This window comes from Galdieria sulphuraria, assembly GCF_000341285.1.
Source record: "Galdieria sulphuraria unplaced genomic scaffold scaf_20, whole genome shotgun sequence".
In the NCBI taxonomy this organism is placed as follows: domain Eukaryota; phylum Rhodophyta; class Bangiophyceae; order Galdieriales; family Galdieriaceae; genus Galdieria; species Galdieria sulphuraria.
The window spans coordinates 30,737-45,545 of NW_005178455.1; the positions used below are offsets into that span (position 1 = coordinate 30,737).

The following is a 14,809-nucleotide window of genomic DNA, read 5'->3' on the forward strand; positions in this document are numbered from 1 at the left end:
CATGGTATACCTCGAGAACTTTTACCAATATCCTGGGTGGTCTCTTTCCGGCTGGTTGTCAATAACAACTTCTATTTCGACTCTGACAATAACTCTCTGAAGTTTGAGGTTACTTAATCCCACAAGGCTTCACTTTGTCGAGTTTTTCATGATGTAGAGCCTGTTTTGTTTTCGATATATTTGAAACTTTTAGTCAGCGAAAGAGGTCGCAAATGTGTTCAGGAAACTTTCTTCACTCTATCTTGAAGTCGTTCGATGAATTGTTTCAATAAGAACTAAAATTTATATTGAGGTATATAATTCCCAAGCTGAAAACTTCATATGAAACAAACTGGCAAAAATCTTGGTCAAGATGGACAAGGAAGCTGATAGGGCTCTATTTGGAAGTGCATAAAGTCTATTTAAAATTATATAATGGACAACTTCTACTTTGTTCAAGTCTTTGTTTGCCACATTGAAACTGGAAACAGGAATGAAGAAGAGAATGGAAACAGTGCCAGACATTCTCAATTCCGATAAGCTTGTCGTGCCAATGCTTGTGGAACATTCAGTGGGCGGGCAATCTGAAGAGGAACGTCCCCAATTGCGCACGCTTAGATAATTTGTAATTTATCGCTATGAAAGCGATCTTTAAATACGGCAGGGATACACATCCACATTTAACGTTTCTTCTCTTTGCTTGGAACTGGCATGAAGTTGTTACAATCTTTTTGTTTACTCTCATTGTGCATTATTTTTTGTTTGAGCCCGCTTTTAGCAGAAGCTGCTGATTACGAGAGATTGTGCCACTGTTTCCAGCAAGATACCAGTGCTTTCGATTTATACAAGCTTGTGGGAACGTACTCCGTAACATCATGTTCTTCGTGCAATGAAAAAAACTGTGCAGCCCTTTTTGGAGAACAAGAAAGTGACTATAATAAGCTATGTGCGTATATTGGAGAAAGTGTTGTCGATGCAGTAGAATCAGTGCTAGAAGGAGATTTCAAGTCAGCTGAAACTTATATGCAGGATTTGATCTCCAATCAAACAACCTTGATTGAGAATTATATCGACAAGCTTTTGGGATACTTGAATAATACTTTGGACGGTTTTCGAAATGAAGTAGGAACAAACATAACTGTGATTGAACAAGAAATCAATGAGATAAATACCACTTTTATAGCACAAGATATCCAAGAGGCCGTCACTCAAATCGAAAATTATGTAAGCAAAGACATCAACGAAGCTATAACGTCATTGGAAGTTCAAATACAAAAATATGCAGAGAAGATTGAAGTCAATATCTCAGAACAGTTGGATATTATTGAAACGGATATTGAACAAGTCAACCTTACTTTGGTATTGGATGAAATTAAGAAATATGCAGAGAAGATTGAAGTTAATATCTCAGAACAGTTGGATATTATTGAAACGGATATTGAACAAGTCAACCTTACTTTGGTATTGGATGAAATTAAGAAATATGCAGAGAAGATTGAAGTCAATATCTCAGAACAGTTGGATATTATTGAAACGGATATTGAACAAGTCAACATTACTTTGGTATTGGATGAAATTAAGAAATATGCAGAGAAGATTGAAGTCAATATCTCAGAACAGTTGGATATTATTGAAACGGATATTGAACAAGTCAACATTACTTTGGTATTGGATGAAATTAAGAAATATGCAGAGAAGATTGAAGTCAATATCTCAGAACAGTTGGATATTATTGAAACGGATATTGAACAAGTCAACATTACTTTGGTATTGGATGAGATTAAGAAATATGCAGAGAAGATTGAAGTTAATATCTCAGAACAGTTGGATATTATTGAAACGGATATTGAACAAGTCAACCTTACTTTGGTATTGGATGAAATTAAGAAATATGCAGAGAAGATTGAAGTTAATATCTCAGAACAGTTGGATATTATTGAAACGGATATTGAACAAGTCAACCTTACTTTGGTATTGGATGAAATTAAGAAATATGCAGAGAAGATTGAAGTCAATATCTCAGAACAGTTGGATATTATTGAAACGGATATTGAACAAGTCAACATTACTTTGGTATTGGATGAAATTAAGAAGTATGCAGAGAAGATTGAAGTTAATGTTACCTCGGATATTGATCAAGCTATAAACACTTTAAAGGAGTTTGTTGACAGTGTTTCTGTTGATGTTGAGGCAAACATTTCTCTGGATATCAATAAAGCTGTCAAGACGTTGCAGGATAAAGTTGAAGATATCGAAATTAACATCACCAAACAGCTTAAATTTATCGGAGACGATATTGAAAACCTGAATGAAACTATTGTGTCGGAGATGTTGAGCTTTGTTGAAAATCTATCCGTAAATATCTCGATTGATACGAATGAGACTGTGACATCCATTAACAAGACGGTGACGAAGATATTTGAGGAGCTCGAACGCAATCTTAGCTTAGATTTTTACGACATTGTTAGTAACGTTAACATTTCTTTGGAGGATTTGGATGATGAAATTTTGAAACTTATCGAGGATATCGCTTCTGAGGTGAAAGAAATTTCTGAGAAAAATATAACGGTGAAGGTGGAGGATGTCTTGAAGGAGATGCTCAACATTAATCTTAATATTAGTTTGGAGCAACCGACACCTCCAAGAAGGCCAGTTTGTAACGCATGCCAGCAGCCACCCTGCCCTTACTCCCCATCTTGTCAAATGTACCAACAGCAAGTCGGTTGGTAATGCAACAGTGTCAGTTGTAGTTAGTTGTTGTCGACCTTATTTGAAAGAAAATCCGTAGTCTAGTCATGGTATTATATACACGTGTTTGTGGTTTAGTAAAGAATGTTTCCAGGTTTCACTGAAAGATCAGCCAGTTTGACTTTCTCTTACGTCCTGTTACAGTAACTCCTTAAAGACTGCAGCTGGGCTTGAAGAAATTCAAGTGTACTCACAACTAACTGTTTATTCGTCTTGTTTTGAATGAAACTCCATATGTCTTACATACAGTTGATAGCAGGCATTTTCTACCTTTTGTACATTTATCCGCATCGCTTGGAGTTTGTTTTCCAAATTGTCGTTCGAATGAGACATGTACACTGCAAGATACTTTATCTCTGCCGACAACTGTCTTAGAAAAGATTCGACTTCAAAGGCCTTTTTGCTTTCGTTGCGAGATGAGCAGTTGATACAGTATCTCATCAGCTCGCCTGAAACATCGATCATACCTAGAATGTAGTCTTGTACAGATATGAAATGAATGACGAGGTCGATAACTTCCTATTTCTCGACTTAACTATACAATTGTTGTCTTAATAGATTCTTGCCTCCTCTGAATTTTCCAATAGTGACTGCCACTGTTGTGAAATCTCAGCGTTTATTTCATCCAAAGTAAGCGCACGACCCTCCGACAAGTAAGAGAGAAAGAGCCTGGCTTCAGTGTATTCCTGTAAAGCTATGGTAAAAACAGAGTGGAATCTTAATCAAAGGATTAGGTAGGTAAGCCACTCGCAAGATTGATGGAAAGCATACCTAAAATATTCCTCTGCAGACAATTCCGGCAAAAGTAACTTACAAATAAGTTGTCTTATATTTTCGAGTTGCTCCTTTGCACTGGAACAAATAGAGAAAAGGTCTTCATCAGCTGCCCTAGTGAGCCATAGTCAGGTTATTCGGCCAATGAAAGTATTCAACTTACCTGTGCAACAAATAAATGGCTTTTTTACTTTGGTAAGTTACATCTCTACTGGCTTTCACGAGTCTCTCTCTCTTTTCGATCTTCTGAAGGTTAGTCCTACAAGTCTACAGAAACAAAAGCATTACCTTTTGATTAAGCTTATCTGCAAGCTCCTCAAAAAGAGAATATATAGATACGTCTTTGTGGAACAAAGTCCCTGACAGCATTTTCCAATTCGTATTTCTATTCTAACCATTGATTCCTAAAATGTATTTTGACTATGCTCTTATTCTTGAAAACTTTAAAACTACAGAAATGAACTGTGAAAACAGCTCCTTCAGCGATTGGCTTAAAAGGAATATCTACAAATTTTCTGTTCACTGTTTCGTCTCTGCTCAACATAAAACTGTCTGCTGGGATGAAGGAACACATTGTGGTATACTGTCGAAAGAAGCACACACTAAAGATTATGTTTATTCCTATATCACTCATAGTAAATAGTTTGACGACGAAATGTCTTCGAAACTTCAATAAGAAACACAATGGCCCGACATTTTTTAGGATAATGGAAGGCAGTAGCATTTTACAGCAGAAAGCAGGAAGAATATTACAAAAGTACTCTCTTTTGGAGAGAGAAAAACTAGGACAGCAGCTAGAGAAGATTGAGCAACAGTGAGTTTACGTGTTCATAACGTAGAAACTCACTGATCTCTTCAAGTCTTGACTTTGAAAATGTGTCTCAGGGAGGAAGAGGCTCCAACTTGCAAGTCCCTGGCGGTGCTAGTTTGGTGAAGAACACCAAAAGAGCTATAGATGAGATGGAACCAGTTATCATAGAACTTAACCACCTGAAACAGAAAGTAGTCAATTTGAACTGAGTAACTTTGAAGAAATATTTATACAGCCTTCTTAGGTAGAATGCATTTCGGAAAGTTGCACCAGTCTTGAGAGAGCACTAATGGGTAAAGAGAGAGATAATAGAGATTTCTTTAAAAGTGTGGTACAAGTGAAGACTATTATTTCCGAAAAGGAGAAGAAAAAGAAGGTTTGATGGCTTTTCTCGATAGTTTAGCTCTTTTGTGAATGTTTCGAGCAGATTCTTGAGAGAGTGAATAATTTATTTTTCTTAAAGGCAGACGAAGAAGATGCTTTGGAAGGTCCAGTTACAGTTGAGTTTTTTATTGCTGTTCAGAAACTCCACACTGCAGCCTCAAGGTCGTCGAAACTGGTCAGAGACTCAAACAGTCCCCTTGGACTTGAATTGTTAGAGGTATCCATTTTTTAAGCGTTTCATTTTTAGAGGAATAATGTTTTTATAGTATTACTCAAATAGAAAGGGTTTGGTTTTAGAAAAGTGTTATAGCTTTATTCGAATACGGTTCGAAAGTTTACAAGACTTTGAAGTAAGCAACGAAGAACTTACTTTACTTCAGAAAGCTTTTTCTTTTCTGCGTGAACAACCAGCTTTGCTTGACTCGTGTCTTCAGGTACTTTTGTCATAGTCACAAGGTGTAGAGATCTAATAATATCTAGGAAGTGGCGAATGTTCTACGTGGCAAAACTTTAGAGAACTTTGTGGAAGCGCTGACAAAGGACGGACTAAGCAGCGACTCAATACAAGATGTTCAGAGGTATACAAATGACATGCTTGCCTTTATACATCATGCTTTTGCGTCACAGTATGAGCTTCTATCTACGATTTTGGGGTGTGTTCCTTCAACATTACCGTCGTCTAACAATGAGCATGATACACAATTAGCAGATAGAGGAGATTCATCATTCGAATCGTCAAGTCATTTTAGCAATAATGATGAATTGCAAAGAAAAATTCTCTCAGTCGTCTCGGAGGGACTTTGTCTTCCTTTTCATCGTCGTTTTGAGAAGGCGTTTAGCTCAAGGATGACTGTAATTGTTTTATTTAAGTTGTCAAATTTGTTAGAATTTTATAGCCAGCTATTTGAGAATTTCATCGGCAAAGATGGTGCTTTTGTCAGGACATTACTAGAATGCAGTGCACAGTCAATGACTTATTTCTTTCAGGTTTGGAAGGTAGGTTCTTATTGAAATGCGTTTTTGCAATTCCTAAAAGAGACAGGAAAAATTTGACGTTGTATTGGAGAACTTACCTGCAGTTGATGAAGAGTTGAGTCCACCGTCATTTGTTTATCAGTGTACAAGTCGTTTGTCAGATATAATGGATACACTTGATATGAGTCTCCTTTCAGATGAGAGAAAGGAAGGCCACGCGGAAAGCATCCTTTCTTTTGTTATTGAGCATCTGAAGAACTTTTGCTTTCGATTGAGCCAACAGTTGGACAGTTTGAATTCGAAAGTTTTCATCATCAATTGCTTAGAAAGTGTACGAGTCCCTCTAACAAAGTATAGATTTGCGGCAACTAAAGTTGAATCCATTACGAGAGAGATTGATCACCATTTAGATCTCTATGTGGAAGATGTTACAAAAGCCTCTCTTGAACAAAGTGGCTTATTAGAGAAAATATTACGTCTTGAGTCACTATCATTGAAAGAATCAACAGTTTATATCGCGAGTGTTCCAGGCATGGACGCTGAATCTATTGCAATTGCCCTGAAGAACTTTTACATGTCGATTCTTTCTGGGCTTGAAATTGAAAAACTATTGAATCCATCATCTTCAGGCAAGCTATCAAGCACCAGGATGCGCTCCCGAGTGAAGATTGCAATTTCAGAGTCACTTATTTCTGCATATGATTCTTTGTTCGCATTAGTGAATGATCCAAGCAATGGATATGAGGAAGATATTACGAGGAGAATGGGTGTCGTCGATACGAGTTATGTAAGAATGGCACTCACTACATAATGAGCCTGAAGTCATGTTATTGTGTCTTAGCCGAGTTTAATAATAGGCATTCTTCTTGTTGGTTTTAAAATAAGTTGTCGCCATAGTTCCAGCTTTAGTATTGATAGAAAGAGCCATAGAGATTTGTGATTCTCTCAACACAAAGAACAATCTTGAATTTTCAGAGGAAAAATTTGCAATTTCATTGATGGTAAACATAGTTTCAGAGTCTCTTTTTGGAGTTTGACTGTTCGCTGAAAGCATATGCAAAGGCATTTACGTGATCTAACGAGAAACCAACCCTTCGACAAATCTCTTTGACATGAGAACCCCAAAGAGGACAACAGTGGAACAATATCCAAATTACTAAGTTCTCGCTTGAAGTTTAAAAAGATACTACTTGTAACATCTCCCACTATAGACTCTTAAAATTCAGCTTTCTCCATATTACTGGGTCTATTTCTGAACAAAAAAACAAAAAAATAATACAATTCATTCCACTTATATTGGACAATCGCTACGAGTTTTAACAAGACAGATTAAGAAAATAACATAAGATGCTGTGTATAGACTTTCTATGTAGAACGTCTTGTTTTCTTGAGGGCCACAATTTCAAAATTTAAAAACAATATCTTTCTTGGATTATCAATCACTATGAACGAAGACTGTCCATCTTTGGAAAGCGACTTCAAACCTAGCTATTTCGGAGCGATTCCTTATGACAAGGAAGAGCGTCAAAAGGTTGCACAACTTCTTTCTGAACCTCTTACGAGAGACGATGTTCAAACAAGACCTGGACCTTCTCGACTACCACTCACATATATCAGTGGCTTCAAAGCGATAGACAAGGCTAATAGAGTATTTGGCTTCGATGGTTGGACTTCACAAATCATGGGCTTTGATATGAACTACAACAAGGAAACTCAGCAAGGAAAACACATATGCTGCTTCACGGTCAGACTGAGAATCACCCTAAAAAATGGCGCTTTCCGTGAAGACGTCGGAGTGGGTTTTGCTGAAAGCCACAGAGAAGGTGAGAGTTAGGTTTTGAGAATTAAGAGAGAGACTTAAAGTAATAAATAGCTGAGGCTATTGAAAAGAGCCAAAAGGAGGCAGTAACCGACGCCTATAAGAGAACCTTGAAGAACTTTGGCGTTGCTCTGGGTCTATGTCTATACGACAATGAACACATAAAAGCGCTGAATTCTCTCGAAGACAGTACGACGAAAGAAAATATAACCTGTTTGGAACAGCCTCGAAACTTCACTTATTCCAGAAAGACGTCCAACTGTGTTCCTAACGAATATATAGATGTTCGGAGGGATCGACCTGTAAGTTGTTACCCAAGAAGAGGTTCATTTTCAAACTCAGACAGTCATTCAACCAAGCTTTTCAACGAGTCTGCAGAAAACTGTTCGAAATACAAAGGACTGGAAGACTTTTTATGTTTCCAGAGAAATCAAGAAAGAAGCAAGCAACTTGAGGAATCTCTTTCAGGTTTAAAACCCTCTGATTTTGAAGACGTGGAGCACATTCTGTAAAGGAGAACAATAAACCAGATAATTCGCCGTTCACTTGAACATAGTAGACGAAACAGATATCTCCATTCTTGAACGAGTAATAACAAATCCAAAGAAGACTGAAAATATCTGTTTGCTTTGCAATTAGTAGTGCAGATTTCAAAGTGGTTTTGGTGGATCCCTCGAGATGTTGCCAAGAACTAAAGCAATTTCTCTATTTGCTCCACTTTCTTCAGAGATACGTTTATATAGTAGTTGTTTTAAATCAAAGTCCAAACGCAGTCGTACTTGTATTCAAGATACTTGTAAGAATATCTGTGTAAAGTGTTATAGCGTTAGAGCTCAGATGACAAACTCTAATGTTGACGGAGAAGAAATCTGGCCAGGTCTGAATCGACGTCCTCAACAGTCTTTGGAAAGTTACATCGCAGGTACTCTTTTTCCTTTGTCGTTGGAAGAAGCCGTACAACAGGCTTCTTCTGCAGTAGTGAAGGCAGCGGAAGACAATTATAAACGTCTGAGAGTTGAGCTACAATATCCAACGCTCAGTACTGTGGGTAGTTTGCTTGAATATGGAGAACTGGCTTATTTTTGTAATATGGTATGTGAAACGTTTCTTGGACAGTCGAAGCGAGTTCACTTGTTTGGAGATACACACCATATTTTGAACTTGGTGCCGTTTCTTGATACACGACTGTTTAATTCCATTAGTGTCTCCTGTATAGATGATGTACAGTCGGGTGGTCGTCATATAATGGAAGATATATGTCTTATTTTGTTACCCAGCAACGTTGGATATGATATGGGTAGAAGAATGGAGAGGATCGAAAGACTTATATATAGCGTTTCTCATAATAAGCATATTGTCTTGTTCAATGCTTGTATGGAAGCATGTACAAGCCTTACATGCAGTGGACGTCCTTTCGAGCCAATGATTCTTAATGATTTTCATATCGCGTACTTTATCCATCCCAATATTTTAAGACAAGGATGCATTCAGTCTTCTTTGCTTCGTTGTTATCCGAGAAATTGGGAATTATTTGTATTAAGACTTCCAAGAGATATCAGTAGCAAATATTTTTTGGCAAAATCTTTCCCTTCGAAACCTTCCATGGAAAGAATCGAAACAGAAGTCTCTTGTTGTTTTCATTCACTTTAGTTATGCTTCCAATACTTGTGTAGTTGATGTTAAACAATTTGTCGAAACTATGTAAACTCGAAACATATCGAAATACTTCTGTCAAGTTCAATCTGCTATAAATACATCGAAAGAATTTGAAAATACGACAAAAAAAATTAAATCCATTCTATTTATCAGCTTTTCACAAACGATCAAAATTTCATTATACTACTTATATATATGGTCGAAGTAACGACTTTAAATCTTCATAAGCTCGATCTATATCGTCATTCATCACTGTATAGTCAAATATACCGCTTCTCAAAGCAAATAAAATTTCTTCCTTTGCTGAACAAAGTCTTCTCTGGATGGACTCTTCATTCTCAGACTTTCGATTTCTCAACCTTGATTCCAAGTCTTCCATAGAAGGAGCTGCTATCCAAATAAAAGTAGCTCTTAGCATCGACTTCTTTACGGCTTCTACTCCCTGAATATCCAAATCTAATAAGCATATTTTCTTACTATCAATAACCTGCTTCACAGAATCAAACGAAGTGCCGTAAAAATTTCCGTGAACTTGTGCATATTCGATAAATTTTCCATTTGCAACATCCTCCAGAAACCTTTCTTTGCTAATGAAATAATAAGAAATTCCATCTTTCTCATGTTCTCGAGGTAAACGAGTGGTATGAGAGATAGAAAACCCAAAAACATCAGGATAATCATGAAGAAGTTTTCTAATAAAAGTTGATTTTCCTACACCCGAGGGTCCAGAAAGCACGATGCATGAGGTAGGTTTCTCAGCGCTTTCTGTCGACAAATATTTTTTGTCACTTGTTTGAATATTCTTTGAAACACCCTGCAACGAACTAAATAACGTTTCAGATGCAGAAAACAGAACAGGTAAACGATACGAAGACAATCCAGCCATAGTGGCCATCAGATTCCAAATTGAAAAGCTGGACATATTCTTCATACATGCCATACTTGACGACCTCGTTAGGATAAGTTGAGTACAAATTGCTGCAAGTGGAATAAGAAGCCTTGCAGAATTCATTGTTGAACGGACAAAGCTAAACGAATCCTTGCCAAGACTGTCTACACTGTCCATCAACAATCGAAGGTACACAAAACCGAACATAGAACCCAACAGGAAATCCATGGCTAGGCGAAAAGAAACCAAAGAAATAAGAGAAAAGCCTAGTACATCGAATACAACTAATTTACGAAGCCAATTTTGTTTCAACCTGTTATATTCTGTCATATGTTGATCACCTGTGATTGAAGCCACTTCAAGGGAAACATTTCCCAAAATGCTCTTTTCCTCAACAAAATACATATCTTGAGGGAGTCTTTTCGCACTCACAAGTTTTATCTCACTCAATTTAAACCAGGCTCTTTTTTTACATCGGTCTACTTCATATAGGCCACCGTGTCGTGGTTTAAGATATCTGACGTCCACGCACTGTTCTTCAAGAGGTCTTCCAACATCAACCTTCTCAATAACACCAAACTAAGAAAAGAATGGCGACTCATCATTGCTTAATTTAGTAGAGAAAAGATATTAAACTCACCAGCAGTTGGTTCTTCCACTTTCCAGGACAGCGGCAAACCTGACCTTCTTGTGGCATTTCACCTCTACAATTCCATATAGTAACAATGTTTCTTCTATAGTTACATTTGTTAATAGCTTTCCTAAAACAAAACAAATGGATAAATTCCTTTGATATGACTCTGGGTAGTGTAGGCCATGTGATTAGAAGAAGCATTCTTATCAGAGACAACAAAAATTAGAAAAAATCCTTTCCTTGTCCATTCTCGTCGCCGTGGGAAGATTTGGTTTTTTGAGCGTGATGACTGTAAAACGACGCTGTCACGGAAGAAACAGAAAGGGCCGTAATCATACTTGTCAAGTTTGCTGTGACGGATGTGGCTGTAAACTGGCTAAAGATAAGGCAATCAAACGGTTTACTGTTAGAAATATGGTGGATAAGTCGTCCTTGAGAGACCTGCAGGTAAGAGCTTGTATTGAAGAGGTCTTTTGTAGATTGTATCGTTGCCGTTAGGATGCTTGTATTATCGACAAATATGAACTTCCAAAGTTATATGTCAAGCTGCAATACTGCGTTTCTTGTGCCGTACATCGGAAGATTGTCAGACCGCGTTCTCGTGAGGAGAGAAAAATACGTTACTCGTCGAGGACAGCGGTATTGGATAGATTCCGTAAAAGAGAGTAAAACATTCTAGTAAAATCACTTTATTTGCAATCGTCTTGTATTGAAAGTAATCATAATGGAATGCAAACTGATTGACCGAGAAGGAACTTTTTCGGGACACTTGCCTTTGTCAAATAAGACACTACCTTGTAGGAACTATGTTACTCTGGCAATAATTGGCTGTCAAAGCTCAGGCAAAAGCACTTTGTTCAACGAATTGTTTGAAACCAAGTTTCCTGTTCTAGACGCAAAGAAGAATGGCAGACAACGTACCACTTTGGGTATTTGGTCAGTACGTTGAGTTTTTTTGGTTTCTTCAGTTTCGTTTCTAACTATTCCTAGACTACTAAGAATGTGGACCAGCTGCAGAACAAGGAATCCAGTTCTGAACGTGGATGTAGTCGACAACTGGTACTGTTGGACGTTGAAGGAACAGATAGTAGGGAACGACAGGAACCAACGAAAACTTTCGACCTTTGTACTACACTTTTTTGTTTAACTGTTGCGGACGTTATTTTGGTAAATCTATGGTTTAGAGATGTGGGAAGACATCAGGCCTCTAATGCTGATCTCTATGCTTCGGTATTCTCCACAACACTAAAATGGAAGGAAATAGAAGGATTGGACGTTATGAGAAAGAAGCATTTGAAGACGAGGTTATTGATTGTTATTAGAGACTTTGAAGAAGTAGAAGCTTCAGAAGATCAGGTGAAGTGGTTCATTTCGCAAGACTTTAGAAATATTTGGAAAACCGTTGAGAAGCCCAAGTCTTTGGAAGACACTGTCATGGAAGATATTTTCATTTTAAGCTTTCATTTTTTGCCTAATGTAAAGTACAGGAAAGATGAGTTCGTAAGCTCTGTTTCTAAGTTAAGGGAAAGAATATTACATGACGATGATTCTTGGAGTTCATCCATAACTGATTCCCTATGGAAGAAAGAGATTCCTTTGCAAATTTTAGAAATGTTTCTGAAAGAATCTTGGGATCTCATCAAACAACGCCAAGGTCTGAATAATGATTTGAATAATATTTCCTATTTTGATTTGAACACACATAAGAAGTGTTCTTTTTATCTTGAGCAGTCATGGAACGAATACAAGTTAATGTTGATTGAGTTTCAAAGGACAGTTGAAAGGAACTATAGTAAGCCTATCGAAGAATTTTCGAAGGTGGCCAATTCATTGTATAATGAATGTCTGGCATGTTATGATCGCATGGCAGCATCATTCCGAAATACATCTTCTTATCAACTAAAGCGAAAATTGTTAGGTGTTAAACTGACGAGTGAGTTGCTTGAAGTCCGAAAATTTCAAATTTGGGCATATCGAGATCAGATACTTCATTCTTTTGAAATAGAGTTCGCTCCTATGATAGGCGCTGTTGGTAATTTCAAGAAGAATGCAGGAAATCTTGTGAAGCGAAAAGTGAAAGATTTTCAAAAATGTCTAGAGAAGTGCAGAGTTCCTGGAATGTTAAAGGAAGAAGAACTAAATGATTTACAGGATCTCGAACGCACACTCCGTGACCAAGTACAGGATCGTAGTCGAGAAGGAGAGCTTATGTTTCCAATGGGTCTCTCTTCTGGAAATACAAGTTATTCTAGAAGATCCACACCTTGGTGGAAGGAATTACTTATCAAGGCTTTTATTCTGTATCTCCAATATCTTCAGTCAAAAGCAAACAAAAGGACGCAACGAAAGAAGATGCAAAATCAAGAGAGAATACTTCCAAAAGGTCCAACTTTTTGAGTTGAAAGTTATTTCTTCACAGGAAAGGTTCTTTGGGTGCACCCTTCTAGATAACTTGCTCGTTACTATCATATGAAAGCCCTTAGGTATGATTGTTTGCGATGCAACAAGTAAACGACTTCGAAGGAGCTCCAAGTTTTCGCAACTCTATTACTACTTGAAATAAGTAGTCATAGCACTCTGCGTGCGTTTTTGCTTCCTTCCAATCCTTTCCCCAAACATAGACGCCGTGTCTCTCAACGAGAACCGCAAAAGTAGAGGGATATTTCAACATAGCTTCCTCTAAGGAAACCGTTAAGTCACCTTCATACGCTGTATTCTTTATTATGGGTACTATAAGTGTATTGTGATAACCCATGCCCCGGATGCCTTTGATCATCTCCATGTGCGAAATACGAAACTCTTCTTCTTCCGATATCAAAGACGCCAAAACAGCATTAATACTGTGACTGTGAATAACTGCACCTGCTCCTCTTAGTTCATAAGCTTTCATAAACAGAGGAGCACAAGCTGAGAGTTTCAGCATCTTTCCAACTTGAGGCATCTCTAAGATACGGCCCTGTTCGTCTAATACAAAAATGTCTTCAATATGAAGTCTCTCCTTCTGTACTCCGCTGGGTGCCATATAAATTCTCCCATCTTCTTTAATACTTATTCCACCTCCAGTTCCTGAAACCCATCCAAGTGTATAAAACTGCCTACACAAGTCGACAATAAGAGACTTGGCTTGCTCTCCAATCATCATTCATTCAGAAGGAATGATGGGATTCTTACCTTTGCTTTGGTTAAAACCAAGACGCACTTTGTCAGAACAAAAACTGGGTGGTAAAAATATTTCAGTGAAGAAGAGACTCAAAACTCGTGTAACTGCGTCGGTGAAACTTCCTAACAACTCATTGATATTCATCACACCTAATGGATGTTGTCAACAACTCCAGAAACTTGAGGAGACTTGTACTGAGGCTATGATAGGAGGAGTCTCTGCAATTCAACTGCGTGATATTGAGGGCAACGGTATGTACTCCTATTCCTTGTTCAGCGGAATTTGACTTTTTTTTTCTAGCTGCTGACTTTCATAAGGCAGCAATGCGACTCGTCAAGATATTGAATCAAAAGTGTCCTCTTATAATAAACAGAGATATTGAATTGGCGCTGAAAATTGGAGCTTCAGGTGTTCATTTTGCAGAATCGCAGTTAGGTAGGTGTCTTGTGCTGTCGTTTCGGCTCATTGACGGCTGACGACTGATAAGAAGACCAGGCTACGAAGGAAACGGCTATCAACTCTCAACTTTTGGTAGGCATATCTGTACACAGCATATCAAGTGCACGGAAGGCTGTAGAATGGTCTCCTGGTTACATTCAGGTGCGAAAGAAGACCTAATAATTTTATCAACTAATCTACTTCAGGTGGGTTCTGTCTTTAACACACGGAGCCATCCAGGACAACAGCCATTAGGCCTTTCAAGGTTAAGGGAAATTCGGAAATCGATTCCTTCCAGTATTCAACTAGTCGCAGTTGGAGGAATTCATTTGGAAAATGTTCACAAGGTTCGCTTTGCAACATATGGAATTGAGGTTTATTAACGCCATTCCCAGGTTAAGAAAGAAGGTGTTAGCAATATTGCAGTTATTTCTGCAATTGCACACAATTCCAATCGTGTAGAATACTGTAGGAAGTTAAAGAAGCTTTTGGGTTCATGAACCTTTATAGTTACTCGTTGAAATTAAGGATTGTTCCAAGAT

The 14,809-nt window shown here is 37.8% G+C and overlaps 10 protein-coding genes across 11 annotated transcripts; 7 read left to right on the plus strand and 3 right to left on the minus strand.

Moving 5' to 3' along the window:
* Window positions 1–654: 654 nt before the first annotated feature.
* On the plus strand, window positions 655–2,824 carry Gasu_26660 (uncharacterized protein). The gene has a single exon (XM_005706341.1). The coding sequence runs from the start codon at window positions 691–693 to the stop codon at window positions 2,707–2,709; it is 2,019 nt and encodes a 672-aa protein (XP_005706398.1). The 5' UTR covers window positions 655–690; the 3' UTR covers window positions 2,710–2,824.
* Window positions 2,825–2,909: 85 nt separating this feature from the next.
* On the minus strand, window positions 2,910–3,904 carry Gasu_26670 (translin family protein). 2 transcript variants are annotated; one of them, XM_005706342.1, is made up of 5 exons: window positions 3,790–3,904; window positions 3,665–3,744; window positions 3,499–3,615; window positions 3,294–3,444; window positions 2,910–3,246 (listed from the first exon to the last, which is right to left on the minus strand). In XM_005706342.1, exons 1-5 carry the CDS (start codon window positions 3,868–3,870, stop codon window positions 2,932–2,934), a joined length of 744 nt encoding a protein of 247 aa, XP_005706399.1. In that variant the 5' UTR covers window positions 3,871–3,904; the 3' UTR covers window positions 2,910–2,931. The 2 variants fall into 2 exon arrangements, with proteins under 2 accessions (XP_005706399.1, XP_005706400.1); XM_005706343.1 differs by having other exon boundaries at window positions 3,665–3,747.
* A 280-nt stretch (window positions 3,905–4,184) lies between these two features.
* Window positions 4,185–7,085, plus strand: Gasu_26680 (uncharacterized protein). The gene is made up of 7 exons (XM_005706344.1): window positions 4,185–4,315; window positions 4,362–4,503; window positions 4,557–4,688; window positions 4,740–4,913; window positions 4,963–5,130; window positions 5,177–5,692; window positions 5,739–7,085. Exons 1-7 carry the CDS (start codon window positions 4,209–4,211, stop codon window positions 6,480–6,482), a joined length of 1,983 nt encoding a protein of 660 aa, XP_005706401.1. The 5' UTR covers window positions 4,185–4,208; the 3' UTR covers window positions 6,483–7,085.
* Window positions 7,086–7,094: 9 nt separating this feature from the next.
* Gasu_26690 (DNA repair and recombination protein RAD52) lies at window positions 7,095–8,031 on the plus strand. The gene is made up of 2 exons (XM_005706345.1): window positions 7,095–7,494; window positions 7,545–8,031. The coding sequence occupies exons 1-2, from the start codon at window positions 7,116–7,118 to the stop codon at window positions 8,000–8,002; spliced, it is 837 nt and encodes a 278-aa protein (XP_005706402.1). The 5' UTR covers window positions 7,095–7,115; the 3' UTR covers window positions 8,003–8,031.
* Window positions 8,032–8,144: 113 nt separating this feature from the next.
* Gasu_26700 (uncharacterized protein) lies at window positions 8,145–9,257 on the plus strand. Its single transcript, XM_005706346.1, has one exon. It carries the CDS (start codon window positions 8,169–8,171, stop codon window positions 9,138–9,140), a length of 972 nt encoding a protein of 323 aa, XP_005706403.1. The 5' UTR covers window positions 8,145–8,168; the 3' UTR covers window positions 9,141–9,257.
* Window positions 9,258–9,276: 19 nt separating this feature from the next.
* Window positions 9,277–10,884, minus strand: Gasu_26710 (guanylate kinase). The gene is made up of 2 exons (XM_005706347.1): window positions 10,676–10,884; window positions 9,277–10,614 (listed from the first exon to the last, which is right to left on the minus strand). The coding sequence occupies exons 1-2, from the start codon at window positions 10,868–10,870 to the stop codon at window positions 9,334–9,336; spliced, it is 1,476 nt and encodes a 491-aa protein (XP_005706404.1). The 5' UTR covers window positions 10,871–10,884; the 3' UTR covers window positions 9,277–9,333.
* Window positions 10,885–10,894: 10 nt separating this feature from the next.
* Window positions 10,895–11,367, plus strand: Gasu_26720 (40S ribosomal protein S26e). Its single transcript, XM_005706348.1, has 2 exons — window positions 10,895–11,116; window positions 11,168–11,367. The coding sequence occupies exons 1-2, from the start codon at window positions 10,955–10,957 to the stop codon at window positions 11,336–11,338; spliced, it is 333 nt and encodes a 110-aa protein (XP_005706405.1). The 5' UTR covers window positions 10,895–10,954; the 3' UTR covers window positions 11,339–11,367.
* Window positions 11,368–11,374: 7 nt separating this feature from the next.
* On the plus strand, window positions 11,375–13,105 carry Gasu_26730 (GTP-binding protein). The gene is made up of 2 exons (XM_005706349.1): window positions 11,375–11,609; window positions 11,660–13,105. Exons 1-2 carry the CDS (start codon window positions 11,394–11,396, stop codon window positions 13,064–13,066), a joined length of 1,623 nt encoding a protein of 540 aa, XP_005706406.1. The 5' UTR covers window positions 11,375–11,393; the 3' UTR covers window positions 13,067–13,105.
* A 4-nt stretch (window positions 13,106–13,109) lies between these two features.
* Window positions 13,110–13,964, minus strand: Gasu_26740 (methylthioribulose-1-phosphate dehydratase). The gene has a single exon (XM_005706350.1). It carries the CDS (start codon window positions 13,809–13,811, stop codon window positions 13,149–13,151), a length of 663 nt encoding a protein of 220 aa, XP_005706407.1. The 5' UTR covers window positions 13,812–13,964; the 3' UTR covers window positions 13,110–13,148.
* A 40-nt stretch (window positions 13,965–14,004) lies between these two features.
* On the plus strand, window positions 14,005–14,805 carry Gasu_26750 (thiamine-phosphate pyrophosphorylase). Its single transcript, XM_005706351.1, has 5 exons — window positions 14,005–14,080; window positions 14,130–14,264; window positions 14,317–14,429; window positions 14,474–14,614; window positions 14,663–14,805. Exons 1-5 carry the CDS (start codon window positions 14,032–14,034, stop codon window positions 14,765–14,767), a joined length of 543 nt encoding a protein of 180 aa, XP_005706408.1. The 5' UTR covers window positions 14,005–14,031; the 3' UTR covers window positions 14,768–14,805.
* The last annotated feature ends 4 nt before the right edge of the window (window positions 14,806–14,809 follow it).

Excerpts from the sequence above, each read along its gene's own strand:
- Gasu_26660 (XM_005706341.1), top strand. The coding sequence starts at position 691 with ATGAAGTTGTTACAATCTTTTTGTTTACTCTCATTGTGCATTATTTTT.
- Gasu_26670 (XM_005706343.1), bottom strand. The coding sequence starts at position 3,870 with ATGCTGTCAGGGACTTTGTTCCACAAAGACGTATCTATATATTCTCTT. Across the intron at positions 3,748-3,789 it reads CAGATAAGCTTAATCAAAAG|AAGATCGAAAAGAGAGAGAG; the intron begins GTAATGCTTTTG and ends ACTAACCTTCAG. Across the intron at positions 3,445-3,498 it reads TCTGCAGAGGAATATTTTAG|ATTCCACTCTGTTTTTACCA; the intron begins GTATGCTTTCCA and ends CCTTTGATTAAG.
- Gasu_26680 (XM_005706344.1), top strand. The coding sequence starts at position 4,209 with ATGGAAGGCAGTAGCATTTTACAGCAGAAAGCAGGAAGAATATTACAA. Across the intron at positions 4,316-4,361 it reads CTAGAGAAGATTGAGCAACA|TCTTGACTTTGAAAATGTGT; the intron begins GTGAGTTTACGT and ends GATCTCTTCAAG. Across the intron at positions 4,504-4,556 it reads TTAACCACCTGAAACAGAAA|GTAGAATGCATTTCGGAAAG; the intron begins GTAGTCAATTTG and ends CAGCCTTCTTAG.
- Gasu_26690 (XM_005706345.1), top strand. The coding sequence starts at position 7,116 with ATGAACGAAGACTGTCCATCTTTGGAAAGCGACTTCAAACCTAGCTAT. Across the intron at positions 7,495-7,544 it reads TGCTGAAAGCCACAGAGAAG|CTGAGGCTATTGAAAAGAGC; the intron begins GTGAGAGTTAGG and ends AGTAATAAATAG.
- Gasu_26700 (XM_005706346.1), top strand. The coding sequence starts at position 8,169 with ATGTTGCCAAGAACTAAAGCAATTTCTCTATTTGCTCCACTTTCTTCA.
- Gasu_26710 (XM_005706347.1), bottom strand. The coding sequence starts at position 10,870 with ATGCTTCTTCTAATCACATGGCCTACACTACCCAGAGTCATATCAAAG. Across the intron at positions 10,615-10,675 it reads AGTGGAAGAACCAACTGCTG|TTTGGTGTTATTGAGAAGGT; the intron begins GTGAGTTTAATA and ends TTCTTTTCTTAG.
- Gasu_26720 (XM_005706348.1), top strand. The coding sequence starts at position 10,955 with ATGACTGTAAAACGACGCTGTCACGGAAGAAACAGAAAGGGCCGTAAT. Across the intron at positions 11,117-11,167 it reads CGTCCTTGAGAGACCTGCAG|GATGCTTGTATTATCGACAA; the intron begins GTAAGAGCTTGT and ends CGTTGCCGTTAG.
- Gasu_26730 (XM_005706349.1), top strand. The coding sequence starts at position 11,394 with ATGGAATGCAAACTGATTGACCGAGAAGGAACTTTTTCGGGACACTTG. Across the intron at positions 11,610-11,659 it reads CCACTTTGGGTATTTGGTCA|ACTACTAAGAATGTGGACCA; the intron begins GTACGTTGAGTT and ends AACTATTCCTAG.
- Gasu_26740 (XM_005706350.1), bottom strand. The coding sequence starts at position 13,811 with ATGATGATTGGAGAGCAAGCCAAGTCTCTTATTGTCGACTTGTGTAGG.
- Gasu_26750 (XM_005706351.1), top strand. The coding sequence starts at position 14,032 with ATGATAGGAGGAGTCTCTGCAATTCAACTGCGTGATATTGAGGGCAAC. Across the intron at positions 14,265-14,316 it reads TTTTGCAGAATCGCAGTTAG|AAGACCAGGCTACGAAGGAA; the intron begins GTAGGTGTCTTG and ends ACGACTGATAAG. Across the intron at positions 14,430-14,473 it reads GGTCTCCTGGTTACATTCAG|GTGGGTTCTGTCTTTAACAC; the intron begins GTGCGAAAGAAG and ends AATCTACTTCAG.